Source organism: Calidris pugnax, unplaced genomic scaffold (genome assembly GCF_001431845.1).
Source record: "Calidris pugnax isolate Ruff unplaced genomic scaffold, ASM143184v1 scaffold89, whole genome shotgun sequence".
In the NCBI taxonomy this organism is placed as follows: domain Eukaryota; kingdom Metazoa; phylum Chordata; class Aves; order Charadriiformes; family Scolopacidae; genus Calidris; species Calidris pugnax.
The window spans coordinates 4,713,315-4,740,520 of NW_015090865.1; the positions used below are offsets into that span (position 1 = coordinate 4,713,315).

At 38.5% G+C, this 27,206-nt stretch overlaps 1 protein-coding gene across 1 annotated transcript; it reads right to left on the bottom strand.

Moving 5' to 3' along the window:
- Positions 1 to 64: 64 nt before the first annotated feature.
- DHX32 (DEAH (Asp-Glu-Ala-His) box polypeptide 32) lies at positions 65 to 19,067 on the bottom strand. Its single transcript, XM_014945275.1, has 11 exons — positions 18,798 to 19,067; positions 15,935 to 16,128; positions 14,004 to 14,376; positions 11,516 to 11,761; positions 8,671 to 8,770; positions 8,388 to 8,546; positions 5,144 to 5,335; positions 3,856 to 4,005; positions 2,472 to 2,662; positions 1,403 to 1,584; positions 65 to 257 (listed from the first exon to the last, which is right to left on the bottom strand). Exons 1-11 carry the CDS (start codon positions 19,065 to 19,067, stop codon positions 65 to 67), a joined length of 2,250 nt encoding a protein of 749 aa, XP_014800761.1.
- Positions 19,068 to 27,206: the final 8,139 nt, after the last annotated feature.

Consider the following 27,206-nt stretch of genomic DNA (forward strand, 5'->3'; position numbering starts at 1 on the left):
GAATGTATATTGCATATACTGTTTTTATTTATATTTGTTCAGTATATGATAGTTGAGCTGAAAATCACTGAATAATACATCTTTGTTCAGTGGAAGTTTGGGGAAATGTTTCATTTTCTTTGTTGTCGTTGTTAGTTTCCTGTTCCTCCTTCGTGGTTGAAACGGGTGACAAGTGATTGATCACTTCTTGCAGAATGTCCTTACTTTCACTAGGAGGAAGATTGCTAAAATAATACTGAGGTACCAGCTCCACGAATCTGGTGAGGAAATAAGACAAAAGATTATAATTTTTTTAGCTGAATTTTGAAATGTTTGAATAGCCATTTCCAGGCTTGTGCAAAAGACACCAGCAACATGCCAGTGCAGACAGCAACAAAGTTGGTATTTCAACTCAAAACCAAAACTTCTCAATGCTGCAGATTGCATTAAATAGTAACTTTTCTGGATTTGAACATATTTTTGGTTCAATAAAATTATGAAAAAGGCTTCCTTATAAAAACATTGGCAGTAGAAAAGATAGGGCAGTGAAATGCATATTCTCAGCGTAAAGGGATTTTTGCAGAAGGAAGACTGTAGTCTTTTCTTGAATCCATAAGCAGTTGATAGGGAATGATTTAGCTGGCTGGGACATAAAACATGTCGAGAAAAAGATTTGCTGGAAAACAGCTTTTCAGGGAACAAAGAAATTTCCAGTTAGATTAATCTCTGCGCATACTGCTGTGTTACTTCTTCCTTGATTTTTTTTTTCTGTATATTTTACCTCATAAGAAACTTTTACTACTTACAAGGTGTTTTTTCAATGCATGAATTGATCACAGTTACAGTGGCAGACACTGAGACTTATGTCAGTACCTGAACAGATCAGCACATTAGGAAATACAAAAGTCTGACTTAAGAGATGTTATGTTTTGCATTAAAAGAATAGGAAGGGTACAGGGTCACAGTTTTTCCTTTGATAGTTCTGAGCTCTAATGCAATAGATCTTCTGCATGAAAATGAAGAGGTCAAGCAAAGCTACACACGGTGACGGAACAATACTGCCAACAAAGAAATAAAATTTATTTAACATGTTCCCTAGTGAATATAAAAAGTGTGGAAAACCAACAATTTCTTCACCCCTCCAGTGATGCCAGCTCCTCTTGCTTGACTAGGTATGAACATTGTCCTTTTGTCCTATGCCTATTTTACGATTTTTTTAATTTATTTTTTTTAAACCCAAATCCCTGCCTTGGGTAAATCAGTTATGCTTGGCATGATTTCTCTGCAGAACCAGAAGATAGCTACTTTTATGGCAGAGATAAAGGAAGGGGCCAACGTACACACACGTCCTTACCCCCTCTGTGACTTAACTCTGTTTGTGGATTTTGTGGTAGAGGTGTGAGTGGAGAGTTTGTTAACTTACAGATCGGGTGATATCTCAGAGACCACTCGGATGGAATTCTCTTCTGATATACTGAACTCGTGGAATAAAACCCACTCAGGAATCCTTCTGGTGTTATAATATGATGAGAAAGGATGAAGCTGGGCCACTTGTCTGTGTGTTAGCATTAAGTAGTTACCTGAGCCATCTACATCACGAGCAATCTAGAAAAAATGCAAAGAGTTATTTATCCATTAATTAACTGAAAATACAGGATGCATAGATCAGTGTTTGCCTATTATATTAAAACCAGGAATTAAACTTGTCTTCAGATAATTTCAACTGCAGAACCTAAACCTCTTCCCAAATTTCTGGGGGAAACCTTGGGACTGGGTACTATGAAATGAGGCTTAGACTTAAAAGTTGATTTGTATATTTGAAAGGAAACAGCAACAAATGAGGACAGGCTTATACAGTAAGTATCTGACCTTCGGTTTGACGGGTCTGGATGAAAACAGATGTAATATTAAAGAATTAGAAGACTTTAAAATATAATGTGTGGCCAGTAGTAGTGTAGTTTGGAGGGGTCATTCTTGTATTTAAGAAAATATAATGTGTGGCCAGTAGTGTAGTTTGGAGGGGTCATTCTTGTATTTAAGATGTTGATGTGGAGGAAAGCATGTTTCAAATGGGAATAAATTAATCTTGTTTTAGTTTACAATTGCAGTTAGAGTACATCGTTTGGTTGAGATGAAGAAAGCTGTATATTATGTAAACCTAAATATATTCAACAAGTCAAATCTCTGTTTCCAGGGTGTTTTCACAAAAACCTCTTCAAAAAGGAGATAAGGCCTGAGAGAATATTACAAGTTAAAGAGTTTTTTCAGCAAAAGGCACATTGACAGTTTTCCTGTTGCAGTGAAGTGTGGGGACTTCCTGCTGTGACAGCTCAACCCCAGAGAGAAGAGTGGAGTTGGCAGAAGTGTTTGTCTGATACACTGTGGTAAAAAATGGCTTTTATCCTTTCTTGTGATCAAAAGATTCCACTACCTAACTCATTCTATAGAAGTTAACAACGCAGTAAGATGAAACCACAATATTTTTTCCTTACGTGCATAAAGTAACCGGATAAGAGAGATTTCTTAATGCTTAGTATATTTTCTTTTGATCCGAAGTCCGGTTCTGAAATGGGAAGTTCAATACGCTTCATAATCTCTACCAGTTCAGCTCTGATAATTTCTGCCATCCTCAGTGCAGAACAGCTTAGAAAATAATCACGACACCATTTCTCATTACTGTAGTCTGTGGAGGAAAAAAAAAAAATGTATTTTGGCTTAAAGCAGAGGCTGACTGATAGGTACTATCCACAGAGTTACTGCTCTGTAAAATGCTCTTTGACTGGTGCAATAGATTAAAAATATTTTGGAGGCAGTAGCTGTGTCAGAGCTGTCCAAAATTCTGATAACAAGACTCATATGGACAGCTTAGTCTCGTTGAAGTTGCTTGTAAATTGAGTGGGCAACACTCGATATCCCTACTTAGTTTTATAGAATTTTAGCTGTATCTTTCTGAATAAAAATATTCAGAATCCCTTAGTTGGGCTGTAAAAAGCAATAGCTTCAAATGGAATGAGTAGCAACTCTGTTTTCAGGCTTTCTGCCTTCAGGCCAGGCTATGGAACTGACATCCCATTTGTAGGGCTGGTGATGACCCCTCATGCTGGTACAGGAGAGATTCTCTTGGAGCTCCCTTCAGCATTCAGTGTGGCTGAGTGTGAAACAATCCTACTGTCCTCTCCTCATTTTTCACTTGGTGTATGCAAATCTATCACTGCCAGTGTCTAAGCCCTGGACCCAGGTTAAATGACCCTGAGCAAGATGTTTGAGCACAGGAAAATTGTCTGCTGTGCAGCCCCTGGCTTTTATTGGGTTTCCTGTAAATGTGAACTTCACTTCTTTCAATTTGTTCCCTTCAACTCTCCTTTTAGTTGACAGCTCTCAGAAAACCAGCAGAATTGTCAGGCTGCTGGGGGAATCACATCCCTTCTCAACTGCGTTTGTGTCATTTCATGTTGTAAAACCTGGTTTACGTGCTCTTACAGGAGGAAACATCTTCCTGGTTTTTGAACAATGTCACTTCAAACGACAACAGTAATAAGTGCTGATGTATCCTTGTTAAATGAGGTGCTCTGTCCTAGTTTTTTGAACAATGTCACTTCAAATGACAGCAGTAATAGTGCTGACATATCCTTGTTAAATGAGGTGCTCTGTCCTAGGTCACTTTCAATTTGTTAATAAATTAACAGTAATACTTGTTTGTAGTGGCGACTAGTTCGATTTGTCTTCTTTCTGCAAATTAGCAATTCTAGAAAGAATCATTCAAAAAGAATAATCCATATTTATGAACTATATGCCAACAATGTGAGGGTTTTGCTTTGTTTTCTTTTCCGAATTGATTACCCTGTGCTTCCTTTCGTCCCATATGGGTGCACTTACATTGGCTTGCGGAGTTTGCACTGGCTTCCTTGAAGGCATTGAAGATGTTGATAAGAGTGAAGTGATCTCCTGCAGGGTGTAAGAATTTTCTCCAGCAAGTGAGAGCAATCTCTTCTGTGCCAGGAGGTGCAGGTAAGAAGCAATTAGGAGCTTAGAAAAAGAAATCAAGCCAGTGGTTATTAAGACACATAGGTGCATGCACAATTAGTAACTACGCTGATATTTTGGGGTTTTTCCTCTCTCAGTTCCCTTTAATCTTCAGTGTTGGATTGCTGCTGAGGAACCGAATCTATTGCATTCACTAAGACTTAATTTATACGGGTGTTCTTTCAATCTCTCGTTTAGTTAATTTGTTCTGTAAACAGAAGAGAAAGTGAGCAGCTTTCTCCTAGACTTACGCCAAAAGTGTTTCATAATGGCATGATCCAATTTATCCAGAATCCAAGCATATGCTTTCTTTTAATATAGAAATAAACGAAATCTATGGATGTCGTGCCTTAATTTGCTCCTATGTGCTAAAATTTGTGCCTTCCAGTGCATTTTACTTCTGTTGGGTACTACATAATTGTGTTGTATGAGAAGGTTGAGCTTTTTAATCGAGCCAGCTCGAGCATAAAACCAAGTTGTTCTAGAAGGAGAAGCACTAATGCAGCTCAGTGTCCTGAGGGTTCCTGCCCTTGTTGCCTAAGACTCCTCACCAATTTCTGTGTTGGCTTGAAAGCTTTGTCACATCAAGTGAAAGAAATTCTGTACTTAACAACTTTCTAATCTAAATGCTTTTGCTCCAGGCTTCACGTGTCCACTGTTTGGGGCCAGCTGGTTTGTCTCTGGGTGCTGTGTAGGAGCAGAGTGATGATCCATCAGGACAGAATGGTACAGAGACGTAAGGTTATGTTAGTTTTATAAAATATTTAAAGTGGAGAAGCAAAACCAGAAACTAATTCTTTGTAGGTCAAGAGTTCAATGTTGTTTACAATTAGAACTTCCCCTAATTTGCTGCGAAGGTTGAGTTCAAAGGGATGGTCTGTGTGGTTTCTGACAAAAGGGTGGAAGTTAATGGGGCATCTGAAGCATGGAATTGGAGTGCTATTAGAAATTCATTACTTGTGTTTCATTGCATGCTTAAAGTAAAGACTTAAACAGCCCAAGATAGTCATTTACTTGAAATAAGCAAGATGTGAGTAATGAAAGTGTGCCTTTGGGTTGCCCTTGTGAATAGACTTGGAAAGAGCCTACGAGGATTCGGCAGGTGGCACAAGCCGTGCAGTGAGATGTTACTTCTGAGTACCTGTTACCATGGCTGCAATGGTGAGCATTTCATCAACACACTCAAATTCACACGAAGCCAGAATTGACTTGGACAGTTGTGGATCCAGGGGAAATTCTGACATAATAATTCCAAATTCAGAAAGGTTTCCATCATTGTCCAGGGCTGCTAGATAATCGAGATCTTCTAAAGCCTGCATCAGGCTTTCAGGAGCTGATGAAAAGGAAAGATAATTCAAATTTTTGAGAATGGCTGCATATAAATGAATGCCTGTATTCTCATTATGATATTCCAGTTGTGTATATCTTATGTGAAAATGATAGAAGTCAGCTTCTGTCATTTGACAGCGGTGGAGAAGATAAAGTAATAAATTAAATGAACAGAAGGCTGAGAAGATTCTGGAGAAAGAAAATAAAGGGTAACAATTATAGGGCTGCAAATAACTTTGTTGATCTTTTTTTCTGTCAGAGCAGCTTTTGTCAAAAGTCAAGACACAGTGAGTGCTGAATAGTGTATCACAGCCAGACTACGTAAAAAAAACTCCTTGCACCATTAGCAATTGTCAGGTATTTTTTGTTTCTTCTTTTTGAAGAGGGGTGGTCACGTTTGACAAACTGAAAACTGTTACTAATATCTGAATGGGAAAAATAGTTTATTAATTCACTTTACATGAGCTTTTACAAAACTTGCGTGTTCAGTTAATTTTAAAACCCTTACTATTAGTTTTCAGATAAATTCTCTCAGGAGTCTGTAAGTTCCTGTTAAAACTGTGAACCTGTTTCATTTCAGTATTAGAGTTCTTATCTCTGCCTGTACAACATGAGGGGTTTCTGTCTAGAGAGGACACTTCTTATCACACGTAAGAGGTTTAATGGGATAAAAGATGAGCCCTTGCAAAAGCTGAGGTATCTGAGAAGAAAATACTTAGGAAGTTTAAAGAAATGAAAAGCAACAGCTGATGAAGAGTGACAGAAAATAGATATCAGTGACTGAAAATACAGGGAGAGTAAAATGGTCATTCAGGCATATAGTAATTACTAGGAAATCATGGAAAGCTAATTTCCAGAAATCAACAAAGTAGTTTGTGGTAGAACTTGCAAAATATATGGTTGTATGGCTGTTAGTTTCAATCCCTTGATAGCATCAGTAATTTGCATTTTTATCCCCTAGAGTTAGTTGCCTTGGGATTTGTAAGCACAAATTACTTCCCTGTTTTGCTATGAGTATTACCAAAAAAAAAAAAGACTATTCCTGGATTTTTACTGTGTTAGAAAGGACAAGATAGTAAAGGTAGATAAAGCAGGTGAAGGAACAGTAAAAATTTTAAAAAATATAAAAAAGAATGGGACTTTCAGATATGGATCTGCATTTTGAGGCACCAACTCAATCGATAAAAAGCCATTATAAGAACAGCTAAAGCTCATTTGAGAATCCTTTATGGTATGGTTCCTATTTAATTAAACCTACGATAAAACAAAAGTGGTGTAAATGTTTAGATATGGAAAGCTCTTCTTTCAAGAACAGAAACCTGCATTGTCTTATAATGATTTCTGGCAAGTGTCATTATTTTTCGGGCTGTTTGCCAACGCAGCTCCTGATGCCATTGAGGCAAACCACAAGGCTTTGGGACTCCACTGCTGCTTGCACAGGTCCAAGGTTAAAAAGAATCTCTCAAGATGTGCCCTCTGCTTTCAACAAGAATCTGTCGCATCCGTGGAAGTTTAAAAGGTATTTCCTTATCTGATATTTTCTTTCCCCTCGCCTGTGTTCTTTGGCTGCTTAAGACTGGGTTGCTCTGGGCTTGTCTCAGGAAATCTGACCAGGTTTATATAAACACTGATCCTGCTCTTGATCATCCTTAGGCTTAGTAAAGCGAACGCGTAACTAAATGTTAGCACTGAAAGCGTTTATCTGAGGGTTCAAGCTGACTTAAAATGATGTTCTTCGTTTCAGGTTTTTGTACCTTTGACACAAAGGTCACAGGGTATGTTTTTAAAGGCAGCTGTGCCTTTCATCTTTCCAGTATCACATCCTACATGGCTGAAGTTGAAGTTCTTACTGTGTGATAAACTACAAAATATTATTCTTGTTGCATAAGGAACCAAGTGACTTAGCCATTTGCCCAAAGTTCTGTAATAAGTGAATATTAGGTATAGGAGCAAAACATAAACGTCATGATTATTAATAGTCCATTTAACTACCATAACATGCTTATCTGGAGGATTTACATTATGCATTACATATATGGATTACATATATGCATTTATACAACTCTTGCTGTTGTGGATATTCTAGAAATATATTCTCAGTGGGGTTATAATAGCACAGCTCTCAAATGTCCTGGTAGCCATGACCATCAACAAATAGTTTAATCTTAAATTGTTGATGGTAATTCTGCATGAAGGCAGAACCTGCAAACTGCTTTCAACTTGATTTCTTATGGAAATTTTACATGGCTTCATCGTTACACTGATTTGCATAGTTTCAATAAGGATTTTCCCGTGATTTACAAAAATACATAATGTTGCTGCAATCTGTGGGAAAGGAGTTCTTTTGTCCCGTGAGGTAACGCAGCAAAGATCTAGCCAATTAACTGATAAAAATGTAAAGACATCCCTGTTACAGTGGCACAGGAATTGAAATAATGCACTCCAGAGCTGCAGTGCCAAATACATTTTCCTATGGCTCATGAATTCTAAAAAGGGTTACGAGTCTGCTGCAGTCGCTCAGCTCGATTAGAGTGTGAATTAACTGCAGCAGCTGTAAGCCTGACATGTTTGTTGCTTTCATAATGCAGTAATGAGTCAGAGTTAATCCAGGCTTTTATTTTTCCTCAAAGAGCAGCAGAAAAAAAAAAACAACAAAAAACCAAAAACAACTAACCCTATGCACATTGTTGCGGAGCAGAAGTAAAATGTTTTACTGATGTAATTTTTGTTTCTTTACTTATCTGCTGTATGTTCTCTACTTCATGTACAGGCAATGGACTGTGAAGGACTTCTCTTTGAATCCTTGCTATGAGTTTGGGTGTTTGATTTGTTTGTTCACCACTTCATGTCTATACCTTACTCTGTCATCTCAGTGAAAATGTTATTTTGTATGGGAAAAATCCACCTGGGGTTAAAAAAAAACCTTAAATCCTCCATTTGTTTCAATTACAATTAAAACTTGATAATATTCATTGAACAGAAAGGGTGCAAAATTAATCTTTAAATAACTGCAAAAATAATGATAAAAAGATGGACAATTGGTGCATCATCATTACCTGGCCTGCTTAGGAAGTCACAGTGTCCTAAGCCTGCTATATCCATCCTCTTCAGGAAGAGAACCATTCCAGTTAACTTGGATTCCTGGATTTTGGCTGGGTGGTGTGGTTTCATTTCTTTGTATGTAAATTCTTCAGGATACAAGCAGAAGAGTTTTCCTGGAAGAGATTTCAGGAAAATTACCTTTTTTTTTTTCTTTCTTTTTTTTTTCTTTTTCATTGTCACATTGATTCTATTAATAATTTGAGCTAATGGATTTAAATTTTGAGCTAATAATTCTACCTGATGAAGACATGCCCAGAATTTGTTTATGCATCTCTGCTTGACTTTTGCTGATAGGCTGCGTTATAACAGAGTCTGCTCTGATTCTAGGATTGTACACCTTTAAATGAAAGAGATCAGATAAGCATCAGATAAGTAAGTGAAAACTAAAAAAATATTACTGGTCTGTATTGAATTTTAGTCTAGGTCATTTTACAGGAAGTGTAGTAACAGTTTCATTTCTTTTTAGACTACGTATTTCACCAGCTTGGAAATGAGAACAGTCAGCGCTTTGATAAATTGAGAGACACGTATGTTTTGCAATAGCTCTGTAAGTACACTCCTAGATAAATGTCTTTTTCTGCAGAAATGTACCTTACTAAAGACAAAATGTATATCTGTGGTATCATCAAGAAAAGCATCGAAAAAGATTACTTATTTCTTTCAATGACAGAATCCCAACATTGTGTCATAACATTTAGTTCCATAACGCCAGATTTTTGTCGTAATACTGAAATCTTTTAATTCAGTACAGGAAACAAGGACTGTAACAAAGATGTACAATGCCCCATTTAATTTTTTTCTTAACTGTACTTTATTTTGATTAAACTGAGGAGCCCATTCACTCCCTGTTCTGACCACCAGATGATGTCCCTAAGCTTCTGTAGTATATGACAAGACTTACAACACCTGGATAAGTCAACTTTCTAGTCATGTCGTCTGAACTAACCCTGTCTAATTTAAGGAGGGTTTTAATAAAAAACATGAAATGTGCTTCAGTGCAGGGGACAGATTTCTTTTTCTCCAGGTAAATTTATTACATATCTCAGTGGCAACACTTACATGGGATTTTGTTCTGCCCAAAACTTGGCCTGTTCTCTCTATGTTCAACTGACTTCCAGGCACATGGATTGAACGGGAATTTCAATTGCTGAGGATGTAACATTAGAGGACTGAATTTCAGGTGTTATGAAAAAGTAATCGAATTAAAGAGTTAAAATTGCATAACCAATAGAGGTGATTTGATGGCCATCAGGCGTGTGTTGAAACTGCTCCCATCACTTCATATTTCTGATTCACAGGAGTCTGGAAGCACCGAGTTTTACCTTGAGCTTCAGATTACCATGGAAGTGAGATTCATACCCGTCACCTGAGACAGCTGTAGTTTCAGAAATGAGTTGAGTTATGCACGGTCTAATTGAAAACTGCTTTTTTTCATTTTGCACAAAAGTATGACTATCTTTTTTTTCCTTGACTTGAGGCTGAGTTAATTTATAACCCTCAAATAAGAACCCTTGGCAGTGACTGTGTTAGACTAACAATCCCCAATATAAAATTTTAGGAAAACTTAACTTCAATTTTGGTGATTCCATTCTGGATTATACACAGAAACTGTATTATATTGCTTCTTTTGCCTATTACTGAAATATTTATTTTGACCAGCAAAACATGTAGGCCAGTTAGAATTTCAGCTGTTATGACAAAGTAATCGAATTAAAGACTTAAAATTGCATAACCAATAGAGGTGATTTGATGGCCATCAGGAGTGTGTTGAAACTGATTTGCTTCCATCACTTTGTATTTCTGATTCACAGAAGTCTGGAAGCATCGAGTTATACCTTGAGCTTCAGATTACCATGGAAGTGACGTGTGTTGAAACTGCTCCCATCACTTCATATTTCTGATTCACAGGAGTCTGGAAGCACCGAGTTTTACCTTGAGCTTCAGATTACCATGGAAGTGAGATTCATACCCGTCACCTGAGACAGCTGTAGTTTCAGAAATGAGTTGAGTTATGCACGGTCTAATTGAAAACTGCTTTTTTTCATTTTGCACAAAAGTATGACTATCTTTTTTTTCCTTGACTTGAGGCTGAGTTAATTTATAACCCTCAAATAAGAACCCTTGGCAGTGACTGTGTTAGACTAACAATCCCCAATATAAAATTTTAGGAAAACTTAACTTCAATTTTGGTGATTCCATTCTGGATTATTCAAAGAAACTGTATTATATTGCTTCTTTTGCCTATTACTGAAATATTTATTTTGCCCAGCAAAACATGTAGGTCAGTTACAAAGCCTGTCGCTTTCCAGTTCATATAGTGACTTGCTCCTACATGGTCACTCGTTCTTTAGGACATCAGTTTTGTATAAATGAGATATCCTTGTGCAGCTGCACTAAGCCTTCCCAGGACGGGGTGGAAAAGAAGAACTGATGATGTACTTAGAATGAACTGTAAAAGGTCAAAAATTAATTTGGTACATTGCAGCATTTTGAGGTACTGGGTGGAAGCACATTTCTGGAAGGAACACAAGCAGCTTTAAAAAGAAGTGGTGTGAGCATCCCTGGGCCCTACATGATCTGTGGCACGACACTGTGAAGTTGTTTAACAAGGATTGAGGTTAATCTACAAAACCAGGTAATCTGCCAATAGGTAGCCAAGAACTGGTTGTATTTTGCTTCATCTATAAGATACTGAAGAGATGATTATGACTGATAGCCAAAACTAAGGCGAGATGCAGTTTGCAAATGAAATGACAATGGGTTGGGGCCCAAACTGGTGGCAGTTTCAGCTGGGAGTGTTCATCTGGCTTTAGAAACTTGAAAAATTTGTTTTCGGACAGAATTTGCAAAGTAATTGTGGTTTCTTCCTTGGCTTTCATGTCCATGAAAATTATTTAAATTTTGTTAATTTGCTTGTAAAAAGTATTATACAATCTGACTTATGAAAGAATAGAAAAATATTTGATCCTTTAGGAACCATTTGCATTGACCTGTTAGGTACACATTTCCTTTTCCCCCAACCTGAAGAAAACTTATACCATAGTTAATTTTTGGCATATTGATTTGGATTAACTTTACTAACCTTTCTCCTTTCAACACCGACATCAATTACAAAGGTGACATTTTTAATCCAAATCAAAGATTCTCCAAAGCTGGTGGTGAGTAGCACTTTTCTTCTGTATTTTTTGTGGCATTTCTGTTTGTCTTGATTTGGTTTAAGAATTAGGTCTTGTTTTGTGGGGTATAAAGGAACTGGGATGAGTTCTCCAAGGTCAGGATTTAAATTAGACTGTTCCTGTCTGATCATTTGGTAAGCTTTTTCAATTTCCTGCAATCAGGAGAAAGATGGTTGGGTTCTTTTTCCTCATGAGTATGAAAACCAAATATCAATATTTAATTGTAAAGCAACTTTTTTTTATTCTGAAATTAATTTTAACTCTGTATCAAACTATAACAACATTTAAATCTTACATGATTAATAATTAAAGAGGGAAAAAATGGGGAACAGAACTATGTATGAACTTTTACCGACTGTGTTGGCTAACTAGAGACCAGGGAAAAGCTGGGCTGGTTTTTGAAATGGCTTTTTCTTCCCTGCTGTTTTCAAAATAGTCATCTCTGGCTTTAATCACATCCAAACCAACCTCCAGGGGAAGAGAGCTGTGAAAAAATATAGTCTAGAAATAACAAGGGCTGAGAAATTACAAAACTGTCACTAAACTATATGTATATGGGACATGTAGGGTGCAACCACATCAGTCATTTACTGCCAAAGAGTTTGGTGCAAATTTGTCGTGTGTGTAGGGCTGGAAATTGGTGCAGCAGGTACTCGGGTGCCCCACTGCTGTGTCCAAAGTGTTTTGTCTTCTACTGGAACCAGTCATGCACGTGGGTGCCCTGAGTGGCAGTGTCAGGTTTTTGTTGTTGTTGTTTTAGCCTTTTTTTTTTAAAAAAAAATATAAAATCCTTTGTGTTTTAAACGAATTCTTTTAAAGGTATACAAAAATCATTCATAGGCTTTTCAGTTTGAAAGGGATTTTGTCGGGCTTTTTTTGAAAGCGTTTTTATTAGCAAACGTTTTTCAAAATTGAAAAAACAGATCGAGTTTTTATTTGAGAGTGACACTACATTCATAGTAGTTATAGGCTGAAAATATTCTATAAAAATTCTTATAAAGGTGTGACAGTGGCATCTAATAGCAAGGCTGACACCAAGATAACACATAAATCTTAATGTTCTTAGTTCATCTGTAGTTTTATTTAGTTTAAAAGGCAGGCTGGTGCTAGGGAACAGTGAGCTATTAGCAATATGAACCTTTAAATCACAGTTAAGCAAGAATGCACAGGATGTGAACTGTGCCTTAACAGCTCATAATGAGTGCTTTGTTCATCATCAGAGAGAAAACTAAGTAATCTCTTCCCAGCAAGAAAGAAATTATTATTTTAGTATTGTGTGGGACTTCCCCATCAAAAAATAAATGAATCACAAATAAAACTTTGTTACCAGTCCTTTGAAGTGGAAAGAGACTGTGTTTTCTCTCTAACATTATCTATTTTAAATATGGGAACTGATAAAGAGGATTCATTAACTCATCATTTGTAAAATTAGTGTCCATAAAGTTTACAACTGATTATTAGCATTCTTAAAAGTGTTACATGCCCATCCCCCTTTTTTTGGCTGTGGAAAGCAATATTCTCTGGGTAGTTTATGGTAATTTATCTTTGCATGTGAAAAGTCATTATCTCCTGTAGCAAGTAAGGCAAATTTGTTGTTCTAAAGCAGAGTTACTGATACAAAGTGGAAGGTTGAAGGTCGCTGTCAGGAAATAAATAATAATAATAGTAATTTCTAATAATTTCGAGTCTTAAAATGTTTATTTGATGGGGGATTGCTTTGACAGCTATAAAGTGCTGTGAAATTTTTGTGAGAAGGACATGATTGTGCAATCCTGGCAGCAGTGAATTTAGGGCATCTCTGCTGTCTTCAGGGATTCAAAGATGCCTCCTTTGTTGAGAACAGCCAAACCTGTGTGGGTTCCTGGCTTATCTGTGGCACCTCTGGAGTGATATTTGCCTTGTAACAGGTTTCAGATAAAAACATTTAGGTGAAGTAGAACACGTGTGCAAACTGGACACGCGTCCATTCCTGCAAAACAGGAGTAACACAGTGGGATATATACAATCCCAGAATAGGTGGCAATATATTAACTCCCTGAATCTATGCCCCTTGTCCCTTTGTGCTGCCATTGCTACTCTTTGCATCGCACAGAAGGACAATGGCCTTTCTTTAAGCCTACAGAAAATCTGATAGTTCTGTGTATTAGTTTATGCTATATATATATATATAAAATACAGCATTATCTATACCATAACTTCTTTGTAGGAAAAACCTGAACTGATAAAAACTGTTGGCAACATCCAGCATCTTAGATACTGGCAAGAAAACATTCATAGGTCATGTAAAAACACAGATGTAATTTTTTTCTTGATTAAAAATCAGAAGTATCGGAAAAGTAACTTACTTGTTCACATGCTAGAAAGATCACAATAGAAGTATCAGAAGTAACTTACTTGTTCACATGCTAGAAAGATCACAATGTCACCCTTCTCTTTGGTGTGGTGTATCTCAAAGAGCAGCCTTAGTGCAGACAGAAAGTGGTCTTTGTGAACGCTGCAGGAGTACACAACCTCTGCGTGGTGGTTGTTTGCCACCCCTATGAAGGGGACACTGCCGTAATAATTCTGCAGTTCGCTGGCCATGTGAGGGGCAGTGAGGATGACCAGCCTCAGTTCTGGTCTTGATATCAAGACATCTTTAAGAAGGCCCAGTAACGCGTCTGTTGCCACAGTCCTTTCGTGCACATCATCCAAGATGATAACACCATAAGAGGTCAGAAGAGGAGTAGACATCATTTCCCTTTGTAGCATATCGTCTGTGCAGTATCTGCAACACATGAACAGAACACTCTACGGAGTTTCTAGGAATATTCAGATTTGTTTGTAAGAAATTCAGGCTCTTGGGGACAGTTTGGTTCTTCCTGTTCTAACAAGAAAGATTTGATAAGAACAGAGAGTCTAGTTTGTAGCCATGTTCAAACTACATTTTAAAATTGTTCTTTAAATAGCTAAAAATTCAATGTCATTCAATGGCACTAAATTGCACTATGGTTGAAAGGATGCTCCAGGCAAAAAAAAGAAAGACTTCTGCCCTAAAATCATTACTTACACTGCTTTTCATCTTCCAAACTATCTAAGCATCATAACTTAACCAATTCTTGAGGAACTAATACTTTCAGATGAGGAAAAGAAGGTGTTTGTGTGCTCTTGAGGGAGTGCCAGATCAAAGATGAGAGATTAATTCTTATCGTGCTGCCCTCCTCACTTTTATCCCTATTATTCCCGCTACTGAAAGTTGTTTAAAAGGATATTATTTTTTGCTGTGCTCAGCAGGACTTTGAATCTTCTTGAACCAGGTGTCGATGTGCAAGAGGACAGGATTCATCTCCCTTTCACATCAGGTGCAGCTGCAGGAAGACGTGCTGTGGGATGAAGGTTACATCGTTCTCCAGAGAAAGGACACGCAAGAAGAAGAGCGATTGAATTTGATTTTCAGAAGTGGTGAGTATCCCTTCTCCACTGGGAGTCAGCGGGAGCTCACATGGCTGGGAAAAAGGCTCATGATGTAGATTTTATAGTTTGTTCTGACATATTAAGGAGCCAGAGAAAATAACTCTCCTGACTTTCAGAGGCTCAAGTGGGAATCCCGGTGTTGCTGCTGTCACCTGCCTACATTTAATACATTAAGTGCATTTCTTGTCTCTTGAAAATCGGCCTGAATGCTTTTTTCTCTTGGTCACTGAAACAAACGACAGATGTTCTCTTTTACTTCTCTCATCCTGCTCTCCCTGAATACACACTTTTCTAGCCATGTTTTTTTCTCTTGGTCACTGAACCAAACGACAGATGCTCTCTTTTACTTCTCTCATCCTTCTCTCCCTGAATACACACTTTTCTAGCCATGATTTTTGGATCTTTTATATTCCAGTTTTACTTTGTGGTAGATTATCCCATGTTCTCTTACGATTATGAACACTCTCGTTCCAGAAAACTGAGAAAGAAAAAGTCTAATGGAAGTTACTGAGGTGCTTAATGAAGCTTCTCACAGATGGTAACCTTGCCCACATAAACCTCTGTGATAATTTAGAACAGCATACCTCCTTCAAGCCTTTTACAGTTTATTGATTAGGCACAAAATCTGCATTTTAAAATGTTACATGCAACTTTATAAAGCAGTGTAGGGTTTTTTTGTTTTCGTACTGTATGCAAAAACCTTTTGCAACTATAACAGTGTTCCCCCACAGCTCTTTTCTGTCCTGACTAGGACACTCCAGCTAGTGGAGCGCTGCAATGGGGGACTGCAATGAGTGCTGCAAACTTTTGCACTTGCAACGAACTGCAAGCTACGTGTTAGTTTGAAGGCTTTAAAAACGAAACGCACAGACCTCAGGATGGTTTCTGTTGTACAGCAGCTCTCAAATGGGACGAAATACCCCACTTCGTGGCCGACGTTGACGTCCATCTCGTCCGCTACGCGCAGCGCCAGCCCCACCGCCGTCTGCTTGTGTACCTGGGTGCACACCACCACCCCGTGCTGGTAGCGGGCAGAAAGGCAGTACTCTGCACACCACTGAGGAATCTGTAAATAAGAAAACAGATGTTTTGTGGTGTTTAACACATTTAGCAGAGATGTGAAAGGATTGGACGGTCTGGAAGAACTAAATCAACCTGAGCGCCTGCTGCTTACCATCTGGCTACTGATGGAGGAGCTGCATCTAACATAGAAATTAATGATAAATGTCAAGACCCATAATCTATTTAAGTTGTCAGGAGTTGGAGTGACATGGGCTACACGTTCTACCTGCGAATTTCTCAACTGAACTCAGATTAGTTCAAATATATTGCAGAAGGGACCGGAATTGGCCTCTGGGGAGCAGGTACCACTGGTGTTACCGTTCTTCAGCATCTGCTGATTGATCCAAGGATGTTTGTGTGGTTGTTGTTGGGGGCTTCTCAGCTGGCTCAGCACTAAACCTGCCCGTGCTGCATCGTATTCAAGTGCTTGACATGAGAAACATGTCCCAGGAAGAAGAGGATTTCAAACTGACAAATGCCACAGTAAGTATATTTAATTTTAGATTAATTGCTCTGTAAACAAAGATAACTGAAACTGAACTCCTCCAGAAACTTACACAGTAGCTCTCTAATTTATGTATTTACAATAGAAAATCAACACTAGAAAATATTAATGTGCTTGTCATGAGAAAGTAAAATCACATTATGAATATTATTTTAGTGCAAGTATTGGGTTTCAAATCCTTCACTTCATTGACTTTTATAAACTAGCTGCATCAGCCATATATAATTTATTTCTGTATAGTCGTTTGTGTTTCTAAAAATGTTTATAGAACAGCCAGCAATATCTTACATCTTACTGCACTTGTTTAAGGACAATTTAAAAAGTAAAAATTTCTTAGCAAGTAGTTTATTGTTATTCAAAATTTATTGTGTGTAAATCACAGCCAATAACAAGGGGTAAAGACTTCGTGCTCCAAAAAATATTGCAGGCACCAGGTGGGTGGGTGTCCTTTTTATAGGAGCACAGGAATTTTCAATGAGAAGTAGGATGTCTCTAGTTAAATATCTGATCTCTAGCCATGTCCAGCATTATCTCCATCTGGCAGGTATGGGAGGCCCTGCAACAGTAATTATCCTACAGCTTTACCTGCAGGTTTTCTCCTGATCACAATCATAAACAATCGTGTTTTAGCTTGTAGCACTTGAAAATTCTTCTCTGCTTACTGTGGTTACAGGCTGAGGTAGTTATACATTATTACAATAGAATTTGATAGTCCTTGTGGATATTTGTGTGTTTAGAGTCAACTGAGATCTTGGCTTCAGTGATGTCTTTTAACATGAGTTCTGTAAAGTAATTGAGTATTCTTGGAAAAAGCATTTGCTCTTGGCTGAAGGGAAAAAGCATTTGCTCTTCTCCCTGAGAAACAGCCCTACTGATTAAAATCCTTCACTCCCTGAGAACTTTTTCACCTTCTCTTATGACCTGCCTGCAAATCTAGTTATTTTTTTCCTGATACAGCACTAATCATAACGAAAACACACTTTGCAAGTAAGAATATGCATTGAATCCAACAGAGGCATTGCAGAGTTTACCATTTTCCCTGGATGTTCAATGTGATGATGGATAAAAATAGGATAAAATGGCAAGTTTAGTCAATATCAGGGAGGAGGCAATAAAATTTTCCAGTGGAACAAAGTAGCAGCCAGAGAAATGTAGAAGGAATGATTTATTGATAAAATAGTAAAGCAATCTGAAATAAGTCCTAAAGTATTTTACACTTAGCCTTGGCCTCTCTGAAGACAGTAGAAATACACCTGTAATTTCAGCAGGGAAGGATTTTAGCTGATACATTCTGCAATACATTTTAAAGTATACAGCTGATAGTTTTTCAGGTTGAGATGTGATGTTGTGCTATACAAACAAAGCAATAATTTACAGTGCGCGTACTGATAGATGCAAGAAAATTTTAAACAGAACTTTTCTAAGGTTATTTGTATATTTGGTTCTGAATTTTAAACTACAGCAGTTAGTGCATGGGGTCTTCAGTGCTCAGAAAGGGCTTGGTATTTTTAAATTTAGTATTTAGTACAAAAAAGAGTTGTAGTTTGAAATTTTTATTACTTTTTTATGACACTGTGTCAGGTAATCACAGTCTGAGAAGTGTTAGTCTTCAGTGCTCAACTTACCCTGAAGCCCAAAAACATCGTCAACCAAGTAAAAATGGCTGACAAGCCATAACTGACAAGCATAAATTGTCAATTGTTTGTGAAGGTTTGAAGAAAGTATTTAAATGTATGCTTATATAGATATATTTCACATCTATATTTGACTGCATTAACCTTTTGTCACCTTTCACTTTCCCTCTCTGGCCTTAAAACCTCAGATTACAATAGGTGGCTGCACATCTGTTTCTACACTGAGAACTGCTAAACTCAATGCACAGCACAGCTGAACTCTTCAGAGCTGGGTGTTATTGCAGTGCAGCACCATTCAGCACTCACCTTCCACTCCATCCTAACAGAAACCAGGTACTAGTGTAACATAAATCTGGATATCGATGTGCCTAATATAAATAAAGGGCAACAGCAGTGAATAGTAAAGGTTTTTTTAAAAAAGTTTTAAAAATGTCTAATATTAGTGAAATAGTAATAGTAACTTTGAAAAGTGTACAACATCAAATGTTGTAAAATAATTAAAAACCCCCACCAACCAAGTTATATTGTACTGACCTGGGAACTCTTGCCAGTCTTAGCCTCTCCTGACACAATCACAATTTGATTATGAAGCAAACTTTCCATAAAAGTATATTTCTCTTTCCATACTGGAAGTTCTTCTCTTTCTTTCATAAGTTTATAATAACGGGAAGAGTAAGGCAAGCCATCAAAAGGATTAAGCTCTAAATCTTCTCCACATACTAGTATTTCCTCTTCATCATCATCGCTGCAGTCAAGTAACTCTGAAAAGCAGTGGATCTCTGGAGAAAACGTTAAAAACTCCATTTTTCTTACGTATATTATTCCCAGCAAAAACACATTAGTAAAGGAAGGAGTCCTTTGTGAGTGATAGATCATTCGGGCCCCCTAAACCTGAGGAAATCCATTTCTGTTGGCTTCAGGATTAGTATTTCCCAGCTCTTCAGTTTAAAAGTTCAATCGTGGGCTCCAGCTGCTGCCTTTGCGGTCTGTTTGTCACACTTCAAGTGCTTTAATACCCTGAATGAGTATTAAATCTAGAGAAAATATATTTTTAAAAAATCCTCCAAACTCTCCAAAGCAGGGGTGATTAAAGCAAAAGATGTTAAAAAGAAGCTGAGCAGCTTTTAGGAGGGTGTTAAAGCCAGAGGGTGAGGACCTGCCGGGGTGTTTGCTCATGCTCTGCTGCTGCTCGCCCGGGCTGGGGAATAATTGGGAAAGAACATGCTGAGCCTGACCTTTCTGGCTCCCAGCTGCATGAATAGGAGGCTACGGGGTGATGATTGTGGTTGCCGAGATGGTCATGTGGCCAGTTAATCCCTGCACAATGGGCTTCACCCCTGGGTGCAGCAGAGCCCGTGCAGGGGCTGGGAGCGGGCACTTCCCGGGAGGTAACTGCTGCCTGAGAGCGTCCCCCAGGACCAGCCCCTGCTTTTATTACATGTTGTTTGCAGTGTTTTAGGAAGTCAGAGTAGTACAGAGTCTTTTTATGTACTCTGTGTATTAACTCGGAAATCTTGCGAGGCTTTACCAGCTTTTGCTGCGATTAAAAATCTAAAATATACTTACGACATGAAAAAAAAAAGCAGAGAGATGTCAGTTCTAATCCTTCAAGGGCACCCGAAGTGGCCTTGAAAGATGGGGGAAGAATGAATTACTGACGCAAAGTAACTCCAACTCTGAGGACTCAAAAGAAACAAATCAGAGTCTCCTAACCTTGACTGATGTGTACTGCAACACAAATATGAAATAACATTTTTTATTCTAGTCCCAGAGGCAAGTCTCCTGTTGAACCACGATACTGATAAGGTCTTGATGAACAGACTATGAGCACAATACTTGGGCGCTTTTGCTGAATAAAGCTTTTTCTATGGTAAGTAATATAATAAAAGTTATTGCCTCTTCTTACATATTTTTCTTGTTTCATAGCTTTGGACCACATTGACTACAGCGCTATTAATGCCTTCTCTGATGACAGCAGCATAGAAAACCGACAAAGAGAAGTAGGAGAAAATCTTTTGTTCAGCAGTCTGAATGTCTCAATCCAAATGAGATAAGTCTAATTACATGCTGCTCACAAATCAGGCTGATTATCGGCAATTAGAGAGGCTGGCAGCAAGGGCTGACAAACTGCCCAGTTCGAGGGCCAAAACCAAACATGATCTTCTGGAGGAGCATCTCTGAAAGGCAAAAGGACCAGGTGATTTATCTGCCTGCTATATGCCATTACAGTAAATAAATATGCAAAATATGCTCTGCAAAAAGAAAATACTTTGCAAAATATGTTTTTTGACTAACCATCAGTGATACCTGATGGTACCTGATACCTGTGAAGGTAACAGGGTGACATAACGTGATTTCTGGGAAGATGAAACTGAATTATGTCACGTTCAGCTGAATTTGGAAGTCACTTTTCCTGTGATCCTAGTGGATCCCTTGATGCCTAATGTTTTATCTGATTTTCTGCTGCGTCCTTCCTATTTATTGTTGCAGACTCACTGCCACTGAGATCTCTGCCTCTCTCAGATGTGGTTGAAATCCCTCAATAAGGCATAAATGTCATGAGAGGACTGACAGTGCAATCCTACAGACATTGAGTTTTGTGAAATTCAGCTTAAAATGGCACCAAGCAAACAGGTGAATTGCTGTTATCCTGCATTTTACTTATTTTCCCATGCTTAGCAGCAGTATGTGCTCTCTGCTTTCATCAACTGCAGTATGAGCTTTTTTTCTTCAAAGTGTAACTGGGCAGCAATATTTTTGGTTCGCTGAACAAATCTGAATGGTCATACCACAGCAATTTCTTTGGTTTTCCTTTTTGGTGCCTGTAATGACAGAAAGCAAATTTAAGTTGCCAGATTCATAAGAATGTTTACTATTTGACAATGAAATAGTATGAAATTAAGATTCCTTTCATGATAATGGCTGTTTTAATAGGACAGGTTGTTAATGGATTTACATGATTTATCTTTGCTAAAATGGGCTGTGTAAAAGTTTTTTGTCCTGATCTTCAGCCAGGTACCTGATGGAGTGCTCTGGGCATCTTCCTGGAGCACCATCCCAGGGGCTCAGCAGCAGGCAGCTTCTCTGGCAAAGGAGAGGTCTAACGAGCACAGCCCAACACCGGGGTAAGGAGAGTGACTAAGCATTGCCTAGCTCTTTGCTACTCAATGCTCCTCATTGCTATAGCTCTGCCATTTCCTTCCGGAGTGTTCTTTTCTGATTTTGCCTCTTTCAGTCCCTGAGTTTGACCTCACGATGCCTGTCTCTTCTCTCCTGGTCCCTGTCCCTCCCACCAGTCTATTGAACATCTCCTGTGGTGCTGCTGTCATCCTTCTTGACGTTGGCTTTGCTATTCAGCAAGGTCTCCTCTTCCCTTTGGAGTGTTGCACCCTTCTCTGACACCAGGCTTCTTGATCATCTCCTCTGATTGCTCTCCTTATACCAGGCCCTTCAGCATTTATGAGCTATGCTTTTTAACATAATACAGAAGGATTTAATTAATTCTAATAAATAACAGAAACACTCCCTGCAGATGAGTGCTTTTAGTAAATTAGGGTATAAGCTGCTTTCAAAGATGTCAATGAGAACTTTGCTATTGATTTAAATTATACGTTGTTGTGCAAGTGCTTATGATAATGTGCTGGAGGATAGCAGTAAATACCACATAACATATTCTCTATCTTTAATAAAGCCTTGTTAATATATAGGTACTCTTTGCAGCTTTCCTATTAGATCTTTCAGAGGAGGAGGATTTTCTGTGTATAATTTATACAGAATTTGGATTTGCAATATCAGTGGTATTACAATGCTCTTTCTTCTCTGTTCCATTTTTCTTTCCCCATTTTGGCAGCTATAGGTTGCAATGGGAATTTAAGGGTGTCACTTTTTTTTTTCCCTAAGAATGTTGTTTAAATAGATGGTTTCAGATTAAATTTATTTGTAGTTTGCAATGGGAATTTAAGGGTGTAACTTCTTTTTTCCCTAAGAATGTTGTTTAAATAGATGGTTTCAGATTAAATTTATTTTATATGAAGCAAATGAGGCCTGTGAAATATATCACATTTCAAAAAGCAAAATTATAGTTTGTTCTTGTTAGAAGAGAACCAACAGATGCTGTCAAGGACAGTTCCTCTTTCCATCCTATTGTCCAGCACAAAATCTTTCAATGCCATATCCTTCCAGCACTTGTGTATCTCCACTGGGATGTGGAACTGCATCTTTGCAGCTGGAAGCAGAGGGGCTGTTCCTAACCTTGAATTACATTTTCCCTGAAAGCTTTGCTAACTTTCTCTTTTAACATAAAAAAAGGATGTATGCTGTTAATGCATTTCTACTTGTGTGCTGATATAATGCCCGATTGCTCCCCTGTGCTTCAGACCAGGAGCTGTCATCTGTTTGAATCTTTTTCTTAATGAGACCAGACCAGGGTTATGTGGAGCAAACTCAGTTCAGAAGACAGATGGCCTCCCAAAGTAGACCTCTTTCTATTTTACCTACCCAGGTAGCTTAGTTTATTCCATGGGACTGAATTACTTTGCTGAGCCACTTCTGGTTTCTCATGGCCTGAAGCTGGTGGCCTCAGTGGTGGGTCTCCAGCGCCATGAACATGTCCAGGACAAGGAGAAGCCCAGGCTGTTCCCTGGACCTGCAGCTCATCCTCCAGGATGCTGTGAGGCCACCCTTCCAAAGAGGCAGACAGTGCAGGTGCTGCAAGTAGGAGGGTTGGGCAATAGCTAGATTTTGGCCCATGTTAAATCTGTGATAAAAGTAGGACAGGAGACAGAGACAGGGGTCTCCTTGTGCATAATAAAAGCAAAACCAGTAACATGTATGCATAAACCTGCTGGAGCTGATTGCCCAGCACTGGTAGAACCTGGAGGTGAGAACATCGCCATGATTTATGGAGTCCTATTACTAAAAATGACACTTTAATAGTCTCTGCAGGAATTTTCTCTCTTTTTTTTTTTTACTTTTTATACTCCTATTAATATGAACACTTGGTACCTGGCCAACAGGCAGCAAACAAACGTGGAAAAAAAACCCATCTCATTTGAAGATTCTGTTAACTTCTCTGTTGGCCAACTGACAGCAGCATTTAACCTTGGTTACACTGTAACTCTATTACTGTTTATTGAGCAAACTGTAAAACTAAAATGGAGAATTTCCATCATATAAGTGAGACTGTGGCAGTACAGAGGAGTTACACTTCTATTGTGTTTAAATTTCCACTTAAGGTTTTGTTGCCTGGTAAAATATTAGTTTTGCATTACTGCTCTTAAAAGTACTGACAGCTGGTGATAGATTGGTTTAGAACAAAGTGTTTCAAGTCAGCAAATAAAAAAGAATAAATCTGGTTTTAGCTCACTGGTTGGCCAGTATTGAATGAGAAGGTTTTTGGTTTTTAACTGAAATTGGGCATGTGTTAAACAATATACTTGCTTGGTTTTGAGATTCTTCATTTTCACATTTATGTGAAAGTGAAGTAAAAAAGTGTGTAAGATGCGTCTTTTTTTTTTTTTTTTTCTTGTTTGCTAATTGTGGACTGAGATCAGAATTCACTCAAAAATCTCAATGCAGTAGTTTTACATACGCAGTAATATTGAAAATATTCTCTCCAGGAGAGAACTGTGGGGTGGACTGGCTTGGTACGGGACACAGGCTGAATGCTAAAAGCTCAAAACAAGTTTTTCTTATGGATTACCATCTTTATCACCACCATTTGCTTAATAAAACCATTGTCTCTCTCATTATCTGTAGAATAGCTGTGGTAAGACATTATCCACCAAACTGTCAGCCGGGCATCAGATCTGTTTGTTTACTCTTCATTTGACTGATGAGATGAAAGGCAGAGTGGTAGCTGTATGTATCTTCTGCAAGTATTTTTTTTTTTCCTGAGCTGTTTTAGAGAATGGCTTTAAGTGTTATTTAAACACCAAGCCATCTTAAGAAGACAGATGATAGGAGGTCTAAATGGAATTTTATTCTAATTTATTCGTGTTTTTTTTTTTTTCTTAATGTAATGGGATATCTTCATCTGTTTTCTATTCTCTTTATGATGTTTAGAAGAAGCAAGACCAGCATTCTCTTTTCAAGTCATTAGTATAATATTCATGCATACTGCAGTCTTAATGCTTTCCAGAGCTGGAACAGCAGGAGGAGGAGGAGGGAGAAATAGAGGTAATTCACAGGGAAGAGAATAAAAGATATTTTGAAGTTGGATTTGAAATGAGATGAAGAGTCAGCTAGACAGTATTAGTACGTTTTGTTCCAGATGACAGGAACTACAGACAAGAAGTTTGGGTTGCGGCCAAAACGTCTGATGGGGCGGCAACAAAAACTAGTGCTGTAGCAGCACAGGGAATAGAGAAACATCAGGCTGTTTGTCACAGAGTGCTTTTGCTTTATGAACTGGTGAAAAATATTCTCTGGAAAGTCTGTTGGAACAAGTTGGGAACGATGTTTATGAAAATATTAGTGATGGGGTTATATTTTTTCATTTGAATGAGAAGGCTGGAATATTTTCATGGCCTGGAATGTGAATTTCTGGGGTTTGGGGAGGTAGAGTGGAAGGGATGCTGAGCAGTGAAAGAGAAAGGTGTGTGATGTAATGGAAAGTGAACAAGGTGGAGCATTTACAGATAGTGGTAAATAGTGGTGGTGACAGATTTATGGGCAGCTGACAAGGGATCAAGCGGAAGGCAAACCTTTAGTCACCCGGCCGTCAGCAGCTGATGAAAAGGAGCCGTGATTTAACCCAAAGAGTTCGAGAAGGAGTTATAGGGGTTCTTCAAATTCCCTAACCCAAAATCAGAAGATGTTTCCAGCCGTAGCAGAGGTCACTGGAGAGACGAGCAGCCCGGCTGAGTCAGCAGAGTGTGGCTGAGGAGTTGTTTTGGGAATTCAGGGCTTCAGTTTTCTTTACGGCTTTTGGCAGCAGGCGTGAAGCTGTTAGAGTGGTCATTGCTACCCTGATGGACTGAGAGAGTGAGAAGTCTCTTTACTCTACAGTTAATTCTCAGTGTTCTAAGATATTCCAGCCGCCTCCTTAGGATTTGATTGATGTGGCTATTTTTTATATTTGGCTAATAAAATATATTACACACACACCTCCCCCAAGTGTTTTTATGTTGCAGGTGTCTGCCTTTCTCTGCACAGAGATCCATTCCTTTCTCTGTGGGTATGGATTTCTAATGCTTTAGATCATGCAGAATGAAAAAAACATACATAATCTAGTTTATTTCTTAATATAAAAAGTATTTTGTGGCTACTTTTTTGTAGGTAGAAATTTTATTGATTCCTTTCAGGTTCCAAAAATTGTCATTTGTTAGTACTTGTTTATCCTTACAAACTTTTAAGGAACTTGTGACTTAATGACTTCTTTAATGAAGCATGAGATGTGAAAATATTGCACATTACAGATGTCTTCTGATAAACGAATACTGCACTCCTGCAGAACACGAGGCTGCAGCACTGCAAATGAAAACAGAGGCAAAAGGATGAGAACTTTGCCTTTATGAAGAATTGGCTTTGCCTGCAGTTTTTTTCCGGTATTGTTTGAACTGAGCTGGGGTTGACGTGGCTGTTGTCCTCCGATCACACAGTTACTGTCACTGGGAACTGGCAAGGATCCCCGTGCTCTGAAATAAAAGTTTGTTTTGTTTTGACATTAGAGATTGTGTTCATGTGACACTGCCCTGGCTCGGTGTCTCTCAGCAGCGTTTGGCCACCGGCACCATTCGGTTTCATCGCAGAGCTCTTGTAACACCCTGCTCATCGACTTCAAACCTGAAAATCCCGTGTCATTGCTTTGGCCACCATCTTGGGCTAATTTTTGCCCCAAGGTGCCACAATATTCCTACCCTAATCGGGTCAGCGGGAGTTTTGCTACAGATTTAAATGGAGTCAGTCTTTTTTCCTTTGGCTTTTACTCTGCAGTCATTATTCAAGCCAAAATATTAGGGAAGTCGATGCGAATTGGCATGTCTATACTCTGCCAAATCAAGTCCTTCTTGTTGTTGTATATGCAGATAATATTTAGTATGAATGTCTGCCTTGTTACAGATGCAGAACTAAATGTTTGGCCTTTGAATTTAATGGGAATTTTGCCATTGATATACATCAAGCCAAAAAAAAAAGACCCCAGGAGGATTCATTCCATAATTTTCCCAGGGACTGAAGTAAGACTGCTGGGCCTTGAGCAACCTGCTCTGGTGGGAGGTGTCCCTGCCCAGGGCAGGGGGGTTGGAACTCAATGATCTTTGAGGTCCCTTCCAGCCCTAACCATTCTATGATTCTATAATTTCTTGGACGTCCTTTTAAGCCCTTTTTGTAGATGGGGATGACATTAGCCTTCTTCCAGTCTTCTGGGACGTCCCCCGATCTCCACAACTTCTCAAAGGTTATGGATTAGACTTTCCTATGGTATTATTAACATTTAAAGTAATTTATTAGAAATATCTTGAATACAAGCGTTTTTTCTGTAAATATTATCAAGGAATATTTTTCTATGCTGTACATGGATTGTTTTTCAGATCAGGACATTGCAAGTCCTGAATAATTTCGGTGCTTTGGCATACCTAGGATCTGCCATGTCTGCCTTCTTCAGATCCCTCATGGTGTGATTGCTTATATTGAGAGAGTCAGTCCATGGAGCACAATTTCTAATCACTTCACTGAGGCTGGTTGGTTTTTTCACCCTGTTTATGTGTTCAGGTATTTTCCAAATAAGCTCTTGACAATTCTGGATTTGCTTATAACGAACCAATAGTTCCATGTGCTTAGATACCATGTTCACTTTTTAGTTACTGTCAGAAATGAGTACAGAGGCTCTCTGTGTCTTGGAACTAAATATGAAGTGGTGGTGGTAGAAAAATTCAGAGTTTGCTGGTTCAGTTATAAAGGCTGCATGCTTTGGTCCTTTTCCTCCAGATGAATGTGTTTTCT

Excerpts from the sequence above, each read along its gene's own strand:
- DHX32 (XM_014945275.1), bottom strand. The coding sequence starts at position 19,067 with ATGGAGTTTTTAACGTTTTCTCCAGAGATCCACTGCTTTTCAGAGTTA. Across the intron at positions 14,377-15,934 it reads ACAACAGAAACCATCCTGAG|ATACTGCACAGACGATATGC; the intron begins GTCTGTGCGTTT and ends CATGTGTTGCAG. Across the intron at positions 8,547-8,670 it reads TCTGGGCATGTCTTCATCAG|GAAAACTCTTCTGCTTGTAT; the intron begins GTAGAATTATTA and ends AATCTCTTCCAG.